The 15772-nt window shown below is 38.9% G+C and overlaps 1 protein-coding gene and 1 long non-coding RNA gene across 2 annotated transcripts in view; one reads left to right on the top strand and one right to left on the bottom strand.

The window, feature by feature from the left end:
• Positions 1-265: 265 nt before the first annotated feature.
• The window catches only part of LOC115303495 (alpha-2-macroglobulin-like), a 45766-nt gene continuing 30259 nt past the window's right edge, over positions 266-15772 (bottom strand). The window contains exons 23-36 of the mRNA XM_029953280.1: positions 14397-14480; positions 13943-14119; positions 13342-13429; positions 11468-11624; positions 11094-11168; positions 10246-10426; positions 7082-7305; positions 5393-5611; positions 5100-5227; positions 3910-4000; positions 2513-2581; positions 1470-1572; positions 743-784; positions 266-405 (exon numbers count right to left, since the gene is read on the bottom strand). Coding sequence (XP_029809140.1) covers positions 389-405; positions 743-784; positions 1470-1572; positions 2513-2581; positions 3910-4000; positions 5100-5227; positions 5393-5611; positions 7082-7305; positions 10246-10426; positions 11094-11168; positions 11468-11624; positions 13342-13429; positions 13943-14119; positions 14397-14480 — 1655 coding nt within the window. The 3' untranslated portion in view covers positions 266-388. The remainder of the gene's footprint in view (positions 406-742; positions 785-1469; positions 1573-2512; positions 2582-3909; positions 4001-5099; positions 5228-5392; positions 5612-7081; positions 7306-10245; positions 10427-11093; positions 11169-11467; positions 11625-13341; positions 13430-13942; positions 14120-14396; positions 14481-15772) is intronic.
• Positions 7096-15772, top strand: part of LOC115303498 — a 68786-nt gene continuing 60109 nt past the window's right edge. The window contains exon 1 of the long non-coding RNA XR_003914086.1: positions 7096-7328. This is a non-coding gene — a long non-coding RNA (uncharacterized LOC115303498). The remainder of the gene's footprint in view (positions 7329-15772) is intronic.

The raw sequence follows: 15772 nt of genomic DNA, 5'->3' as shown, positions 1-15772 counted from the left end.
AGACAGTCATATTTTCTCCAAAAATGCACTCTGACTTTTTATTAGGGTATTCCTGAAACCAAACACACTTCCCACTCTCTTAGTACATAATCCAATACTTCCCCTGAAGCCCCAAATGAAACCTACTTGGACCAACATCCCCATAACAGTTTTAATTTTCTGAAGTCCCTCAACCCTTGATTGTGGTAAATTTTTAATCTTAAATTCCTACTGGGAATTATATGGAAATGTTATAATGTTTATTGAACAAATGAGGACACAGTGATAAACATTGACCAGAAAAAATGTTTATTCCTCAAATCTTCAGACATACAAAAATTCTTTTCTTCCACAGAGACCTGAGTCTGTGGAACATATTCCAGCAAAGCAGTTTTCATTGACGTGGTCTTCAAGCATTTCCATGATCTGTGATAGTGGAAAGAAGAGAAAAATCAAGAGGGATGTGGGTTTCCTGAGCAACGAATATTCTGTCCTTTAGATCTGGGCAGCACAGCACCTAAGGAAGCCTGATTAATAGAATGGGAAGTGAGATTTATTACTTAGAATCACTCAAAAAGTCATCCTATGAACTCTTTAAAGTTTGACCGTCAGTGGCCTTTTCCCAAGAAATGCACTTTTCAGTAATAAGTTTCACTATGAGCAAGAGGATATCTATGAAAAATATTTAGCCAGAATTTTGTGATATGTGAGAGACAAGCCAAAGGGGATCTGACTGCATTTGAAAAGCCCATACATTGCTTACCTTTGCTGCAAGGGGCACTGTACTCAGCAATTGCAAACTCATCTGAATAAAAACAAAAACCATTAGCTGAAGTGAGAGGGAAAGCAAACATCTGTGGGAGACAAGTCCGTTAAAAATCCTTTCATTATGGGAAGACTTGGATCAGAAACTTCAGCATCATCCGTTTGATGGCATTGCTTGTGGTCTTAGTTGCTAATTCTTCAAATACACTGTGTTGTGTTTCTCTTTACCCTAACCTTCTAAAGGACAGTTCAAATGTTATACTTATTTAAATCTCATGTTATCTTATAATTGAGTTATCTGAAGAAAAGGGAGCTAAAATATGCTATAGGTGGTTTGTCTTAGTAATTGACATATTTAGACAATTGGTAGTTTCTACAATGTAGTATAGTAGAGAAGAATCAGACTTGTAGACAAAATGAAGTAAGAAGGACAGTTAGTGTAATAAGGGGTCCCAACACATTTCTCAGATCTAAATTTCTGTGATCAGAAGTTTAATTTCTAGGGGCGCATGGGTGGCTCATTCAGTTGAGTGACCAACACTTGGTATCAACTTGGGTCATGATTTCATGGTTGTGGGATTGAGCTCCACCTTGAGCTCTGCACTGAGCCTGGAACCTGCTTGTGACTCCTCTTTCTTTCTTTCTCTGCCCCTCTCTCAAGTTGGCTCTCTCTCTCTAAAAATTAAAAAAAAATTAATTATTCTGTGGAAGTTGTTCACACTTACCTGTCTCATAGTAGTCGTAGACTTTCACTATGGCTGGCTTCAGATCTCTTACTGGGATGTCTTGCAGAACCTCGAAGGACAAGCTTAGTGTCTGATTTGTCACCTAGAAAGCAAAAGGGAATTAAAAGTTTTTTTCTTTCTTCTTCAAATGAGTTTAAGTATTCACCCACTTTCTTGAGGAAAAATAACCCTTTTTATCAACTAACAACATCCTCAAATAGTAGAAAGTTCCCAGAGTAAATGAAAAATCCCCAAAATTTTCTTAAATAATCCAATAAATTCATATATTCCTATAAATGCTAGTACCTGCATGGACTCTCTTTATAGGGGTGAATGATATATGATTTTATTGATTGAATGGCAATGTCCATTTTCACATATCCAGACATTTGGGATAGTTTTACTTCTCTCTCTTGTAGAATACTATGTCAACTCAAAGAGGAATATAAAAAGTTGATCCTTTTTACTAAAGGATTCTTACTAAAATTTACTAAGAGAAACTATTGGGTTTCTTCCTTATATTACTCAATATTTTCCAAATAGGTTATGGACATAATAAACACATTGTATAGAGAATTTCTTGTTTATGAGGCCCTAGAAATATTCATATCCCAATATTATAATAAGCCATTTCTTCCCATTGTCTCACATGAAATGTGAATAAAGGAGAGGAGAATATTTACTGGAATTTATATTTAAAACTCAATTTTTTAATGTTTATTTATTTACTTTGAGAGAGACAGCACAGGCAGGGGAGAGGCAGAGAGAGAGAGAGAGAGAGAGAGAGAGAATCTCTCTGCTGAGAGTAGAACCTGACAAGGGGCTCGATCTCATGAACCGTGAGATCATGACCTGAGTCAAAATCAAGAGCTGGATACTTAACTAACTAAGCCACGCAGGCACCCCTAGAATGCCCAAATGTCCACCATGAGGTAATGTCTCAAAAATGTCTTCATTCACTTCCTTTAGAATAGGATTATTATAACTCCCTTAGGAGTATTATCTGTATATATTTTTTACAATTAGAGCGGCAGTGCTCTCACCTTATCCAGATAAATCAAAACATGGTTGTTGCTGACTTCTGTTCGGCTCACGTGGTTAGATCTTTCAAGCTGGAGAAAATTAACACATCACAAATGTTAATAAACAGATGAAGCCTCTGGGGAAACCAGAGAAAAGAAGAATTTTGATTACCAACTTGGCCCTGAGGGTAAAGTATCTTCAAATGATTTTTCTAGGTAGAGATGATAATGTTTTTAAATTAAAAATGAAAGATACTTGGGATGCAGCATTTAATATTAGTATGGCACATGACTTAGGTGTAAAGTTGATATAGCTACAGAAATGTGAAATAAATATACTAAATTTGGGAATTTCCCATATTTCAATGTTCAATTTACATTCTATTCCTTCATGTAGGAGGTTATTTTTTAAACTTTTTTTTTTGCTTGCTCTAATTTATAGTGATCTCATTTTCCTCTGAACTTCTGTAATATTTCTAGTTTATGTCCATCAGTTGTTTTCATATATTTTTTCCACTGGTGCAGAAGTTTTATCTTCTTAAGAGTGTGAGCTCCAGGAATGTGCTGATATTCTTCTAGTAGTTGTGACTCCTAGAAGACAGCTGTTTGTGAAATGAGACAGACAGTCCCTGTGGGTGTCATCAAAGCAGTGAATGAAAAGGCCACTGCATCTGGGAAGGTCACCATGTCTGCCTGGAAGGCTCAGGAGGCTACATGGATATTATCCCTAATACCTGTCACCCTGGTCTTAATCAGTGGTAGAAGGATGATCTCAGAACTGCATGTCTCAGTTGGCCATTTGAGTTTAAAAGTAAGACTGGTTAATGATCATAATGCCTCACAAAACCCTGAGAAGGAAGGGAGAATGTTTTGTGGACCCTTCATTTGTGTGTGTGTGTATGTTTTATTAGCTTTTTAAAATAAGTACTTAAAAATTTTTTAATGTTTATTTATTTTTGAGAGAGAGAGAGAGAGACAGGCAGAGAGCGAGCTGGGTGGGTGAGGGGGCAGAGAGAGGGGGAGACACAAAATCCAAAGCAGGCTCCAGGCTGTGAGCTGTCAGCACAGAGCCTGATGCAGGTCTTGAACTCACAGACCATGAGATCATGACCTGACCCAAAGTCAGATGCTTAACCGACTGAGCCATGCAGGCACCCCTTATTTTAATAAGTACCTTTTAATGGCAACAACTTGACCAAAAACCTGTTCACAGAATTTTGAGACCCATGAAAACAAAGTTCAATGAGGAATAAAACACATCAAAAAACCCATATACAAACACCCTAAATTATATTTCTAATTTGGAGAAAGTATTAGACTTTGGGAGAAATTACTTAAAATATTTTACTTTTTTCTTAGTCTGGAGATACACAAAACATTAAATAAAATAGAGTCTCCTGGACTGATAATAGACCTACCATTTTCACTGTTGGTTTCAGGGGGATGAAGCCAGATACCATCTTCACATCAGCAATTGCCATGTTGGAGGTGGGGCGGCTCCCAGTGTAACTGAAGATTTGGGGGAAGAAAGGAAATTAGGGCTTTCCATGTTATTAAATATTCTTTCTTAAAATGTTTTACTTATTTTTTGAGAGAGAGAAACAGAGAGAGACACAGAAAAAGAGAGAGACAGTGTGAGCAGGGGAGGGTCAGAGAGAGAGGGAGACATAGAATCTGAAGCAGGCTCCAGGCTCGGAGCTTTCAGCATAGAGCCCGATGCAGGGCTCAAACCCATGAACCATAAGATCATGACCTGAGCCCGAGTTGGACACTCAGCCAACTGAGCCACCCAGGTGCCCCAAATACTCTTTTTTTCCTATGTCCATGGAAACCTTCCTAAATATTCTCCCCAAGTGGAAGACAGTTGTGCATGAGAATCCCCAGGGGGCTTGTTAAAGCTACAGTGACCAGCCTTTAACCTAGACCGGATGAATCCAGATTTCACATGTACAGACTCAAGGCTCTGGAATTTAAGGAAGTTCTGCAAGTGATGCATAGCTGGGTCTGAGACCTCTAATCTCTGCCCATCATTTGTTACATATACTATTAACTTTTGTCCTGAATAGTATCCCCACAAGAATATTCTTGTGGACAGAGTTTTTTGTAAGCCCTGGAGCTATTTGAACGTTCTTGTGTATATATGCCTATCAATTATTTTGTGTCTAATCTGAGATTTATGTATTGCCCATCAGAATTCTAACCAGAGAGTCACTACATCCTTTTATTCAGACATTTCGGGAATTCTCCATCTTTGTCTTGGAGAGAGCAAGAAAATATAGAATTTCATTACAACAGAATGAATTCAATTACATTTAGAATTAAATCAGGAATTCAGGTCAGAGGCCAGGGTTAATGATCTTTTTTTTTAGTTATTATTGAGGGGAATTAACTTTTTGACAATAAGGTTTCCCAATCACAGATTCTGAAGGTGGGGGAGGCACAATGAGTCCCCATCATGAAGAAATTCTGTATCGGTATGAGGACACATTGCTTTTTACAATAAATGTAGTGCAAACATTTGTCACCACACCACTCAGCGTATTGAGGAGTTCCAGTAAGAAGACTGGTTGTCATACCCAGAATTAGATGATCCCATCAGAAGTCTCACCTGATAGTCAGTGAGATCTGGAAGCTGGTGTGGGCTCTGGGTCCATCACAAGTGTGGGGCAGAGTCTGAACATCCAAAGCAAATGGGGACTCTTCCTTTTCTGGCAGGATATTGTATTTCAAGGACGTCTGTGGAACATCAAAGACATAAAATCTGTGTTCCTTTGGTCACCAGAACTCCTCCAAACTTCCTCCACTCTTTCTCTGAGTTGCCCTATCATTTTCTGAGATAGGAATTTTCAGTGCGAATAGTTCCTGTGGGCCCTCTGCCCCCATGTGCCCAGAGAGTCTCACCTGGAGGTAGACACACCCTTCTCCTGTCACTGTCACGGTGTACTCTTCAGGCACCTTTGGCAATGAAGTCTGCTGTAGTAACAGGCGGTTGTTGCTGTCCACTTGGAATTTTTCAAGAACCGTTCCTGAGTATTGGATGGTCACCTCTGCAGAATTCTCAGTCCTGGTGAATGTGGCTTCCCCATACTTGGACAAGGCATGGAGAGCCACCACTGTGTCCTGGAAGAGACCAAGGAGAGAACCTATGTAGGCTCGGTAACCTTTTGAGGAACCCAAGGCATGTCCACAGGAGGGACTGTGATGTCCTCTTTCTTACTTCCCTCGCCGCTTTAATATTGGAGACTTAATTTTAAGATTGATTCGAACCCTTAGATAGTTACCACAGATAGAACCATAACAGTCACATATCTTTCTTGGACTGTATGCTTTTTTTTTAATTCATTTTTTGAGAGACAGAGATTGTGAGTGGGGAAGGGGAAGAGAAGGAGGGAGACACAGAATCTGAAGCAGGCTCCAGGCTCTGAGCGGTCAGCACAGAGCCCAATGTGGGCCTCGAACCCATGAACCTGACCCGAAGTCAGACACTTAACTGACTGAGCCACCCAGGTGCCCTGGATTGTATGCTTTAGAAGCTTATTTTATTTCTCAGAAAACCAATCGTTTCCTATCTATAAATATTTGTGGCATATGGGATGTGGAAAATATATATGAATGGGAATCATTAATTGGCCTTAGCTATTTGTCTGAGATGTCTTACTTGATAATTGTGGTCACTCAACCAAAGATCAGTCTGCCTCTCACCCCAAATTAAAGTCTGCTCTGCTGCTGAGTTCAGTGCCCTGAGAAAACCCTTTGCAGCCATGATCAAGGTCATGCTTAATTATAATTATTTTCTTGATTTACTGACATTTTTTGGCTCTCCTTTTTTTTTTTTAACCAGAAGTCTGGATTCTTCCCAACCTTGCATGTCATATTCTTAGTTCTCATCAGCATGGAACCTGAATGACATTCTTTAAATAATAGATTTAGGAAAGAATAATTGTTGTAATAAAAGCATTCCATTTTTTCCATTTATATGGAAAAATAAGCTTAAATTTTCTGATGATAAAGCTTCCTGCTGTGAACATATTGATAGATTTTTTTAGATAGGTTTAGGATGTTGACATAATAAAGTAAGTTCTTCATGCTGCTGGTGAAGAAATATTTGTATAGTAAGGGGTGAATAGTAGAAGCATAATATGTGTAAACTTTAAAATAAGCCAGTTAAAGGGGACCTTCAAATGCAGAGATTTGCAAGAAGACATTTTGGGGTTTTGAATAGCGCTTCTGAGAACAGTTTGAAAGGGACTCTTAGAACTTCCAGAAGATTCCAGAAGGTAGATGTTTAAAATTCATTCTGCTGTGGCCATTGCAGATAGGGTCTCGTTTCTTTAGGGAGGTACACTTTTGTTTTATTGGGAGGAGGGGACTGCAGTGATAACAGGGACAGGGTGCCAGAACTGCAGGAATTTTCTTTTTAGCCCTCTTTGACTTTCATTTTTCCTTATTTCTCATTCTCCCTGAATCCTAGTAATATTTTCCTCATTTCAAGTTATTCTCATCTTCATTTTCTCTTCCTGCACGTCTTTATATCTTGTTCAGAACTTTTGTTCCCCGAAGGTGAAGTAAAAGGTTCTGGCAAACACAGACCTGGGTGGAAGAGAAGCCCCCGTGGGCATTCTGTTGTTTTAGGATCCACCTCACAATGCCGGTGGCGGAAGTCAGTTCTTTGGAGGTCAGGGCATCCTGAGCTGTGAGGTAAGCGAGGAGCACATAGGATGTCATCTCCACCTCAGCTGAGGGAGCCTGGGGTTCGTAAAAATGCTCCACTGGTGCCCTGGGTTTCTGAGGTCGCTCCCAGTGGATGGAATTAGCTGGAGATGAGAAACAGAGACATGTGAGTGACTCGATACGCATATTTAATTTAAGCCAGAGCTTAAGTGAGGGGTGCATTCCAGTTATATTCCTTGTATCTTATCTAGATGCTTTTCGTTCTGTGTAAATCTGAACGCGCTTATTTCAGCCAGCCTAAGGCTGAGAATGTTGCTACGTCATAAGCACACAGCCATTTCCATTGTCAAATGGATGCTATGATTGGGTCGCTGGGGAGAAATAGTAGAGTGAGTTCGCTCACTGCTTGTGGTGATGTCTTGTTTCCGATGTTATCCAGACCTTATCTGGGGATTGTTAAATTTTCTGTAAGTTTTCCTATTGAGATTTCTTGTGAGGATCGCAGATGACATGAGATAATAGAGTTCACACTCATTTAGGGCAGAAAAAATACAGTAATTCTTAAAATACCAAAGGCTGACGAGGGTGTGAAATAATGGGAACTAATTTCCACTGCTGTGGGAAGTAAATTACTCTTTGGAGAGCAATTTTGGAATATCCAGCAAAGGGAAAGATGTGTTTAGACTACTAATCCGCAATTCACTTCTCGCAGTAGAACTTATGGGAACTTACACACACACACACACACACACACACAAGGAATATAAGTGAGTATTCACCCGCGGCATGGTTTGCAATAACAAAAATAGGAAATAAAACCTATGAGGAGAGACTCCTTAATATAAGTTATGACTCATCTATATATTGCAATATATTATGTGGCAGTGAAAATTATGAACTAGAGCTATAGGCACTCAGCACAGTGTTGAACTTAAAAAACAAAAGGCAGACAAACAGACAAGAAAACAAAATGCAGAAATACTCCTAAGTGTAATAGCTTATTGAAAGATGAAGAACACATAAAAATCTTGAATATTGTTTAGGAATATATATGCAGTAAAAATAAAGAAGTCCATAGACATGCTAATGACAAATTCAGGGTAATGGTTACCTTTGTCGGTGGAAGGGGCACACAAAATTTTTTCCTGCATTGGTAATTCTATGTTTCTTAAACTGGAAGGGAGGTATAAAGTGGTTTGCTAATGATTCCTTATGCCTTTTTGTATATCTGAAACATTCCCAATACATTTTAAGAATAAACAATAATAAGGAACTCACCAAACTCCACACCCAAAAAACAAATAACCCAGTGAAGAAATGGGCAGAAGACATAAACAGACACTTCTCCAAAGAGGACATCAAGATGGCCTACAGGCACATGAAACGATGCTCAGCATCACTCATCATCAGGGAAATACAAATCAAAACCACACTGAGATACCCCCTCACACCAGTCAGAGTGGCTAAAATGAACAAATCAAGAAACTATAGATGCTGGTGAGGATGTGGAGAAACGGGCACCCTCCTACAATGTTGGTGGGAATGTAAACTGGTGCAGCCGCTCTGGAAAACAGTGTGGAGGTTCCTCAAAAAACTATCCATAGAACTCCCTTATGACCCAGCAATAGCCCTGCTAGGGATTTACCCAAGGGATACAGAAGTGCTGACACATAGGGGCACATGTACCCCAATGTTCATAGCAGGACTGTCAACAATAGCCAAAACATGGGAAGAGCCTAAATGTCCACCACCTGATGAATGGATCAAGAAGATGTGGTATATATATACAATGGAGTACTCTATGGCAATGAGAAAGAATGAAATATGGCCATTTGTAGGAAAGTGGATGGACCTTGTGGGTGTCATGCTAAGTGAAATAAGTCAGGCAGAGAAGGACAGATACCATATGTTTGCACTCATAGGTCTAACAGGAGACCAAGAGAAACCTAATGGAGGACCAGGGGGAGGGGAAGAGGGAGAGAGAGTTGGGGAGAGAGAGGGACGCAAAACTTGAGAGACTATTGAATACTGAAAATGAACTGAGGGTTGAAGGGAGAGGAGGGAAAAGAAGTGGTGGTGATGGAGGAGGGCACTTGTGAGGAACAGCACTGGGTGTTGTATGGAAACCAATTTGACAATAAACTATTTTTTAAAAAATAAATAAAATAAAATTACCAGACTTCTCGCAGTAAAAAAAAAAAAAAAAAAAAGAATAAACAATTAATGGCACTCTTAAGGGAGAAAGGCAAAATATATTTTATTGGATAAAATATTGTCATTTGCATTTTATTTTCTATTTTTTGACCCCTCATATAGACCTAGAATTGAATATGAATAGATTTGTCAACATGATCAGACTTGTAATATGAGCATAAAATACCAGAATTTACTCATGGGGTTACTTCCTTCAGTCCTTTCTTATGTTTAAAATGATATGATACACCAGGTAAGGATTGGGTATGTATTAAGAATGTACATTGTAATTATAATAGCTAATGCTTTTATAGCACTTACTATGTACCAATATAATCTACTAAATGCTTTGCATATAGTAATTCATTTAATATTGACACATCCCTATGAGGTAAATACTATGTATTTTTTAATTTAGAAAATGTTTATTTTTGAGAGAGACAGATCGGGGGGCAGATAAAGAGAGATACAGAAGATCTGAAGGGGCCTCTGCACTGACAGCAGCAAGCCCTATGTTGGGCTTGAACTCCTGAACCATGAGATCATGACCTGAGCCAAAGGCAGACACTCAACCGACTGAGCCGCCCAGGTGCCCTGGTAAACACTATTATTATCCCCATCTTACTGATGAAGGAACTGAATCACAGACAAGTGAAGCAACTTGCCCAAAGTCACACAGGTCAAAACATTTTGGTGCTAGTCTCCCGAGGCTGAGCTTCTCGCTACTACGGTACACTGCCTCTTAGCTTTTGATGTGTGACTTGCTTAAGAAATTCCAGATTTTATGATAATATAGACAAAAGAAGAGAGGGGAAAGTAATCACAGGAGGTAGGTGTGGGGGGTTTTGAAGTATAGTTCTTGATACAGAGAATGTGGGATGTTTGCTCACCTTCCTTCACAGCTTCCTCATTAAGTAAGTGGAGTATCTCCTTGCTCTTGTCCTGGTTACCTACCAGGGCAAAAGCATAGGCCAACAGTGCTTTGGTGTAGACATGCTTTTCATGGGATCCTTCCTTTGCTGAATTCCAGGCTGACTCCAAGCAGAACAGGGCATTGCGGACAACAGGGTGCTGAGGAGGGAAAACAAGGAGGGAACGAAGCTATGTGAACAGGGACACTAGCTTTCTCAAGTAAACATGGATCTTTTTTCAAATGCATGTGTCCATCTATTCTCTCTCTCTCTCTTTTTTTTTTACATTTATTTATTTATTTATTTTGAGAGCCACTCAGGAGGAGGAGAGAGGGGCAGAGAGAGTGGGGGAGAAACAGAGAATCCCAAGCGGCTCTGTGCTGTCAGTACCAAGCCCGACATGGGGCTCGATTCCATGAACCATGAGATCATGACCTGAGTTAAAATCAAGAGTGGGATGCTTAACCGACTGAGCCACCCAGGCGCCCCCATCTATTGTCGTTTTTATGGATAGAGAGAACAGTATTTTTTATGTTGTTATTACATTAATAAGGCAGGAACACAGACCATATTTTTAGAACTCATTTTCAGTGTATATATGGCAGTAGTGGGAGGTCTTAGGAGAGAAGTAACTTAGAGGCATCACTGAGATGGTGTATAACTTTCTTAATGAATTGACCACATTTTCTGTTGATCTGAGAAGCACTGGTGTGGCATAGAAGGGACGCTGACACATGGTGTGTAGTAAGGTGATATCTCTGACAGCAGGGCAGTGGTTTCATTGTGTCCAGAACTATACCCTAGGAGGGGAATACGATGGTACCTACAGTGGCAGAGAGAGGAATCTCCAGAAGGGCAATGGTGATGTAGGCAGAGAGGGTCACTTCGTCTTCCACTCCACCCTGTAAGTGTGGGGGGGAGAAGAGATTTGAGTCCTTTAACTTCTAAGAATGCTCCTAATCAGCTCCTTGTGTGTCATGGAATGTATCCTTACTCATATGCCTCCCCATGGGGGCAAATTAGCACAATCAACCTACATTCCATCCCTTCTTTCTTAGTTCTTTTCCTTCCTTCCTTGCTTCCTTCCTTCCTTTCTTTCTTTCTTTGCCTTTCCTGAGGAATTCCTATATTATTACTTCCTCTTCTCATCCTTGTAGACATCAGAATGGACAGATCAAAGCTAATTCCGTGAACACTTCACCTTAATGGCATTGTTGAGCAAAGACCCAGAACTCCTGAAACAGCCATTGTCCTTCTGCTTTTTGGAGAGCCAGATGAGGGCTTGGTTAATGTGTGCTTCATCAATGAAGATGTAGGCTCGAGCTTGGGCAAAAGTCTTCAGTACGAAGGCGGTAAGCCTGAGCAGGAGGGAAGTGATGATGATAATCATGTTATTACAATAGTTTTATAACTGTGCCACAGTAACACGCTTCATATGACACCATTTACATTGATGTGAGTCACCTGACAGGTATGCATGGGTATTTAGAACTCCCGTCTCCTTCAAACTGCTTGATTAATCTGCTAGATCTAGTATTTCCTTGCTGACTCATTTTCTCTTTGCTACAGTGAGTAATGTTCTAATGTTCTAGTGTTACTTATTTTTACTTATTTAAGTAAGGCTTTCCATCTTTCTTCTCTTTAGAGAGCTCTTTCTATACATGGGAGAATCTTCTACAGAGGACTGTAGTAACTTCTAACTGCTTTGCTTTGCCTTAGGGATTTTAAAACAATGTTTCATGTCACTGGGTCCTCCTCATTTCTTTCTTCCTATGAGTGAATTTGTTCTCAGTCAGGATGAGTATGATCTAAAAACATACCATAAATTGAAGTTAACATGGTTTATCTAAAAGTTATATGATATGTTCACTGCCCATATTATTTAAAAGCTCATGGTTATGGGAGCTATTTTAGAAAAATAGCTATTTAAAACTAGTGATTTCATTTTATTTTTATTATTATTATTTAAAAAAATTTTTAATGTTTAATTTTTGAAGGAGAGAGAGACAGAGCATGAGTGGGGGAGGGGCAGAAAAAGAGGGAGACACAGAATCAGAAGCAGGCTCCAGGCTCTGAGCTGTCAGCACCGAGCCCGATGTGGGGCTCAAACTCACGGACCATGAGATCATAACCTGGGCTAAAGTTGAATGCTTAAATGACTGAGCCACCCAAGCATCCTGATTTTATAATTATTTTTTAAAGGACTTTAATTTTGGGGTGCTTGGGTGGCTCAGTTGGTTAAGCGTCTGGCTTTGGCTCAGGTCATGATCTCACAGTTCGTGGGTTCAAGCCCTGCATAGGGCTCTGTGCTGACAGCTAGCTCAGAGCCTGGAGCCTGCTTCAGATTCTGTATCTCCCTTTCTCTCTGACCCTCCCCTGCTCGCACTGTCTCTCTCTGTCTCTCAAAAATAAATAAAAAACATTAAAATTTTTTTTTAAAAAAGGACTTTAATATTAAGTAATCTCTGCACCTGACATGGGGCTCGAACTTACAACCCGAGATCAAGTATCACATGCTCTACTGATTGAGCCAGCCAGGTGCCCCTCCCCCCACCAAAATAGCTATTTTATTATTACTATTTTTAAATTTTACTCTATTTTTTAGAAGTTTATTTATTTTGAGAGAGAGAGAAGGAGATGAGAGAGAGAGAGAGCTCGAGTGGGGGAGGGACAGAGAGAGGGTGAGAGAATCCCAAGGTGGCTCTGAGCTGTCAATGCAGAGCCTGATTAGGGCCTTGAACTCACAAACCATGAGATCATGACCTGAGCCAAAATCAAGAATCGACTGAGCCACCCAAGTGCCCTCCCCCAAATAGCTATTTTAGAAAGAATACCCTTGCTGTTATTAACAGGATGAATTTTGGGGACAGATCTACCATACATGTATTTGAATGTCAGCCTTATTGGTGGTTACCTTGCTCGTCTTGGTATAGGTATTGAATATAGCCAACTATAGGTTTAAAAATACACATGATAAGGTTACTGTGAATATGCTTGAGATAATGTACAATATACTTGAGATATGTACAAGAGCTGGTCCAAAAATAGGAGCTCAAGAAGCTGTCTATCCCTTACCAGGTATTGCCCTCACTCCTGCCATGTTGCTCCCCAAAGGTGCTGTAGGAGCCATCATGGTGCTTATAGTTCAGCTGTCTCTGGTAACCTGGAATAGAAGGTTAATGAAACAGTATGACAGATTATATGTGTTGTGGCCAGAAAAATTGCCAAAATGCCTTGGTCTCTGGTGATATTTCTTTCTTTTTAAAATAAAGAAAAACATTTTTAAATGTTTTATGAGAGACAGTGGGAGAGGGGCAGAGAGAGAGAGAGAGAGGGACAGAGGCTCCCAAGCAGGCTCCATACTGACAGCCGAGAGCCTGGTGTGAGGCTCAAACCTATGAATTGCGAGATTGTGACCATCCAGGCTTCCCTTTGGTGATATTTCTTAAATTTTGCTGTTATATGTTAGAAGGTCTGAGTCCTAAACATTTACGGGGTATTGGACCCTGGATAGTTACCATAAAATTATCAGTCACAGCGTTCTTTTCAAAGGAACTATGATACTATGATAAGCCAACGTATTATAGAATTGATAAGTAACTCAAGCCTATTGGGAAATCTAGTCTATTGTTAAAATGACGCTGCGAAGATTTCACTCACTCAGTTAATCACTCACCAGTATTGAGGTAGCCAATGGCCTTGGACTTGACCTCTGGAGTCAGCTGTTGTGTTTTATTTAAATAATTCAGAACATAGATGTTAGGAGCAAAGAGGACCATATTCTGTTCTCCACAGCCATAGGGCATTCGGAGGAGATTTTGTATATTTTGCATGGCAGATCCCAAGATGTCTCCTAGGGAATGGGAGAGATGGGACATCATAAAGCTTGTAGATTATAATTGAACCGAATCCTTAAGAAGAAATGAATAATTTTAGGAAGGTTGGAAAATGAAGATTTTTAGCAAGGGTGAGTTGTCCAGGGATGGAAGTATAATTGGGAGCAATGAACAAACCCAAAGAAGGAGGTAAAAATGAAGTTAAAATTATAGCTGTTATTTTGAGTGAGTACTTAAGGGAAAAAGTGCAGTAAAAACTGCCCATATAGAATAATTCACAGGGCTGGAGCTCACCCAAGACTGAGATGGAGGCTCGGGCAGATTCTTCTACCACATTCTGTGGCAACTTCAGGGATAATTGTTCGGACACTCCAGAACCTAGAGAAACATACAAATAAGCCATAATGAAATTTTTTTCCTGCTATATGTCTTCCTGAAGAGCTCCAAAACCCAGAAACCAGAACTATGCCTTATACTTAGACTTCTGAAAAGTCATTTCTCTTTTAACATTTCTCTTTTATTAAAAAAAAAATCTTAAATGTGTATGAACAGGATTCTGAGATTTTCAGAAATTCCCCTTCCTCATCTCTCTTTTCCCCCTGTATGTAGAGTGCATGCCAAAGAAGGCTACAAATTGACAAGTGCCCATGATGTTGTGACTCTGTTGTGATCATCCCATGGCTAGCAGGAGATGGTTATCACATTATGATTTGTTTAGCATCTATCCCTTACCATCTTACTCGACACTTGTTTGAAAAAAACCCTAATGCATATATATAAGCAAAAGAAAAATCTCTGAAATTTCCAAGTTCCTACAGTAATGCTCTGGCCTCAAATTTTGCCTGCTATGAAGACAGTATTCTTATGGGAGCCCAAGACATGCGACTGGGGATGAAGATGAACAGTGTCTTGACTCACTGAACATAAAATAATTGCTGCTGACAGGCATACATTTACTGTTATTTTAGGATTGGTAAATTGCATGATGATGAAAGAGAAATGTAGCATTTATCTTCATGCTGCATCCCCTTCCTTTCACACAGAAATTATGATACTAAGAGTGGGAGGAAACTTCTGGACGTGATGGATAGGTTTACAGTATAGATTGTGGGGATAGTCTTAAAGGTGTATACTTATTTCCAAATTATAAATTAAAATTTAGATACACTACTATATATAATATACATTTTATATTATATATGTAATAAGTAAATGTATGAAATATAAAATATATTATATAATGAATATATAATATATAAATAAATATAAATATATTTATACACAATAATATATATAATATATTATATAATATATAATAAAATAAATATATAAAGATAAATATATGTAAAGTGTATATTGTATTTTGTGTATTATATATTTTATACATGCATTATATATAATATATACATTATATTATATATGTATTTGTATGCTTAAAATTTTTAAACAATTTTTTATATATTTTTGAGAGAGAGAGAATGCACACAGTTATATATATTGTAACTTATATATTATATACTTTATATATACATTATATGTAATATATGCATTTCATTATGTATTTTTGTATGTTCAAAATTTAAAAAAAATTTTATGTATTTTTGAGAGAGAGAGAAAGTGCATGCACACACTTGTATGCAAGCATGGAGGGGCAGAGAGAGACAGAGAAA

Source organism: Suricata suricatta, chromosome 10 (genome assembly GCF_006229205.1).
Source record: "Suricata suricatta isolate VVHF042 chromosome 10, meerkat_22Aug2017_6uvM2_HiC, whole genome shotgun sequence".
Taxonomy (NCBI): domain Eukaryota; kingdom Metazoa; phylum Chordata; class Mammalia; order Carnivora; family Herpestidae; genus Suricata; species Suricata suricatta.
The sequence above is the reverse complement of the archived record's forward strand: the minus strand, read 5'-3'. Positions and strand labels throughout refer to the sequence as shown.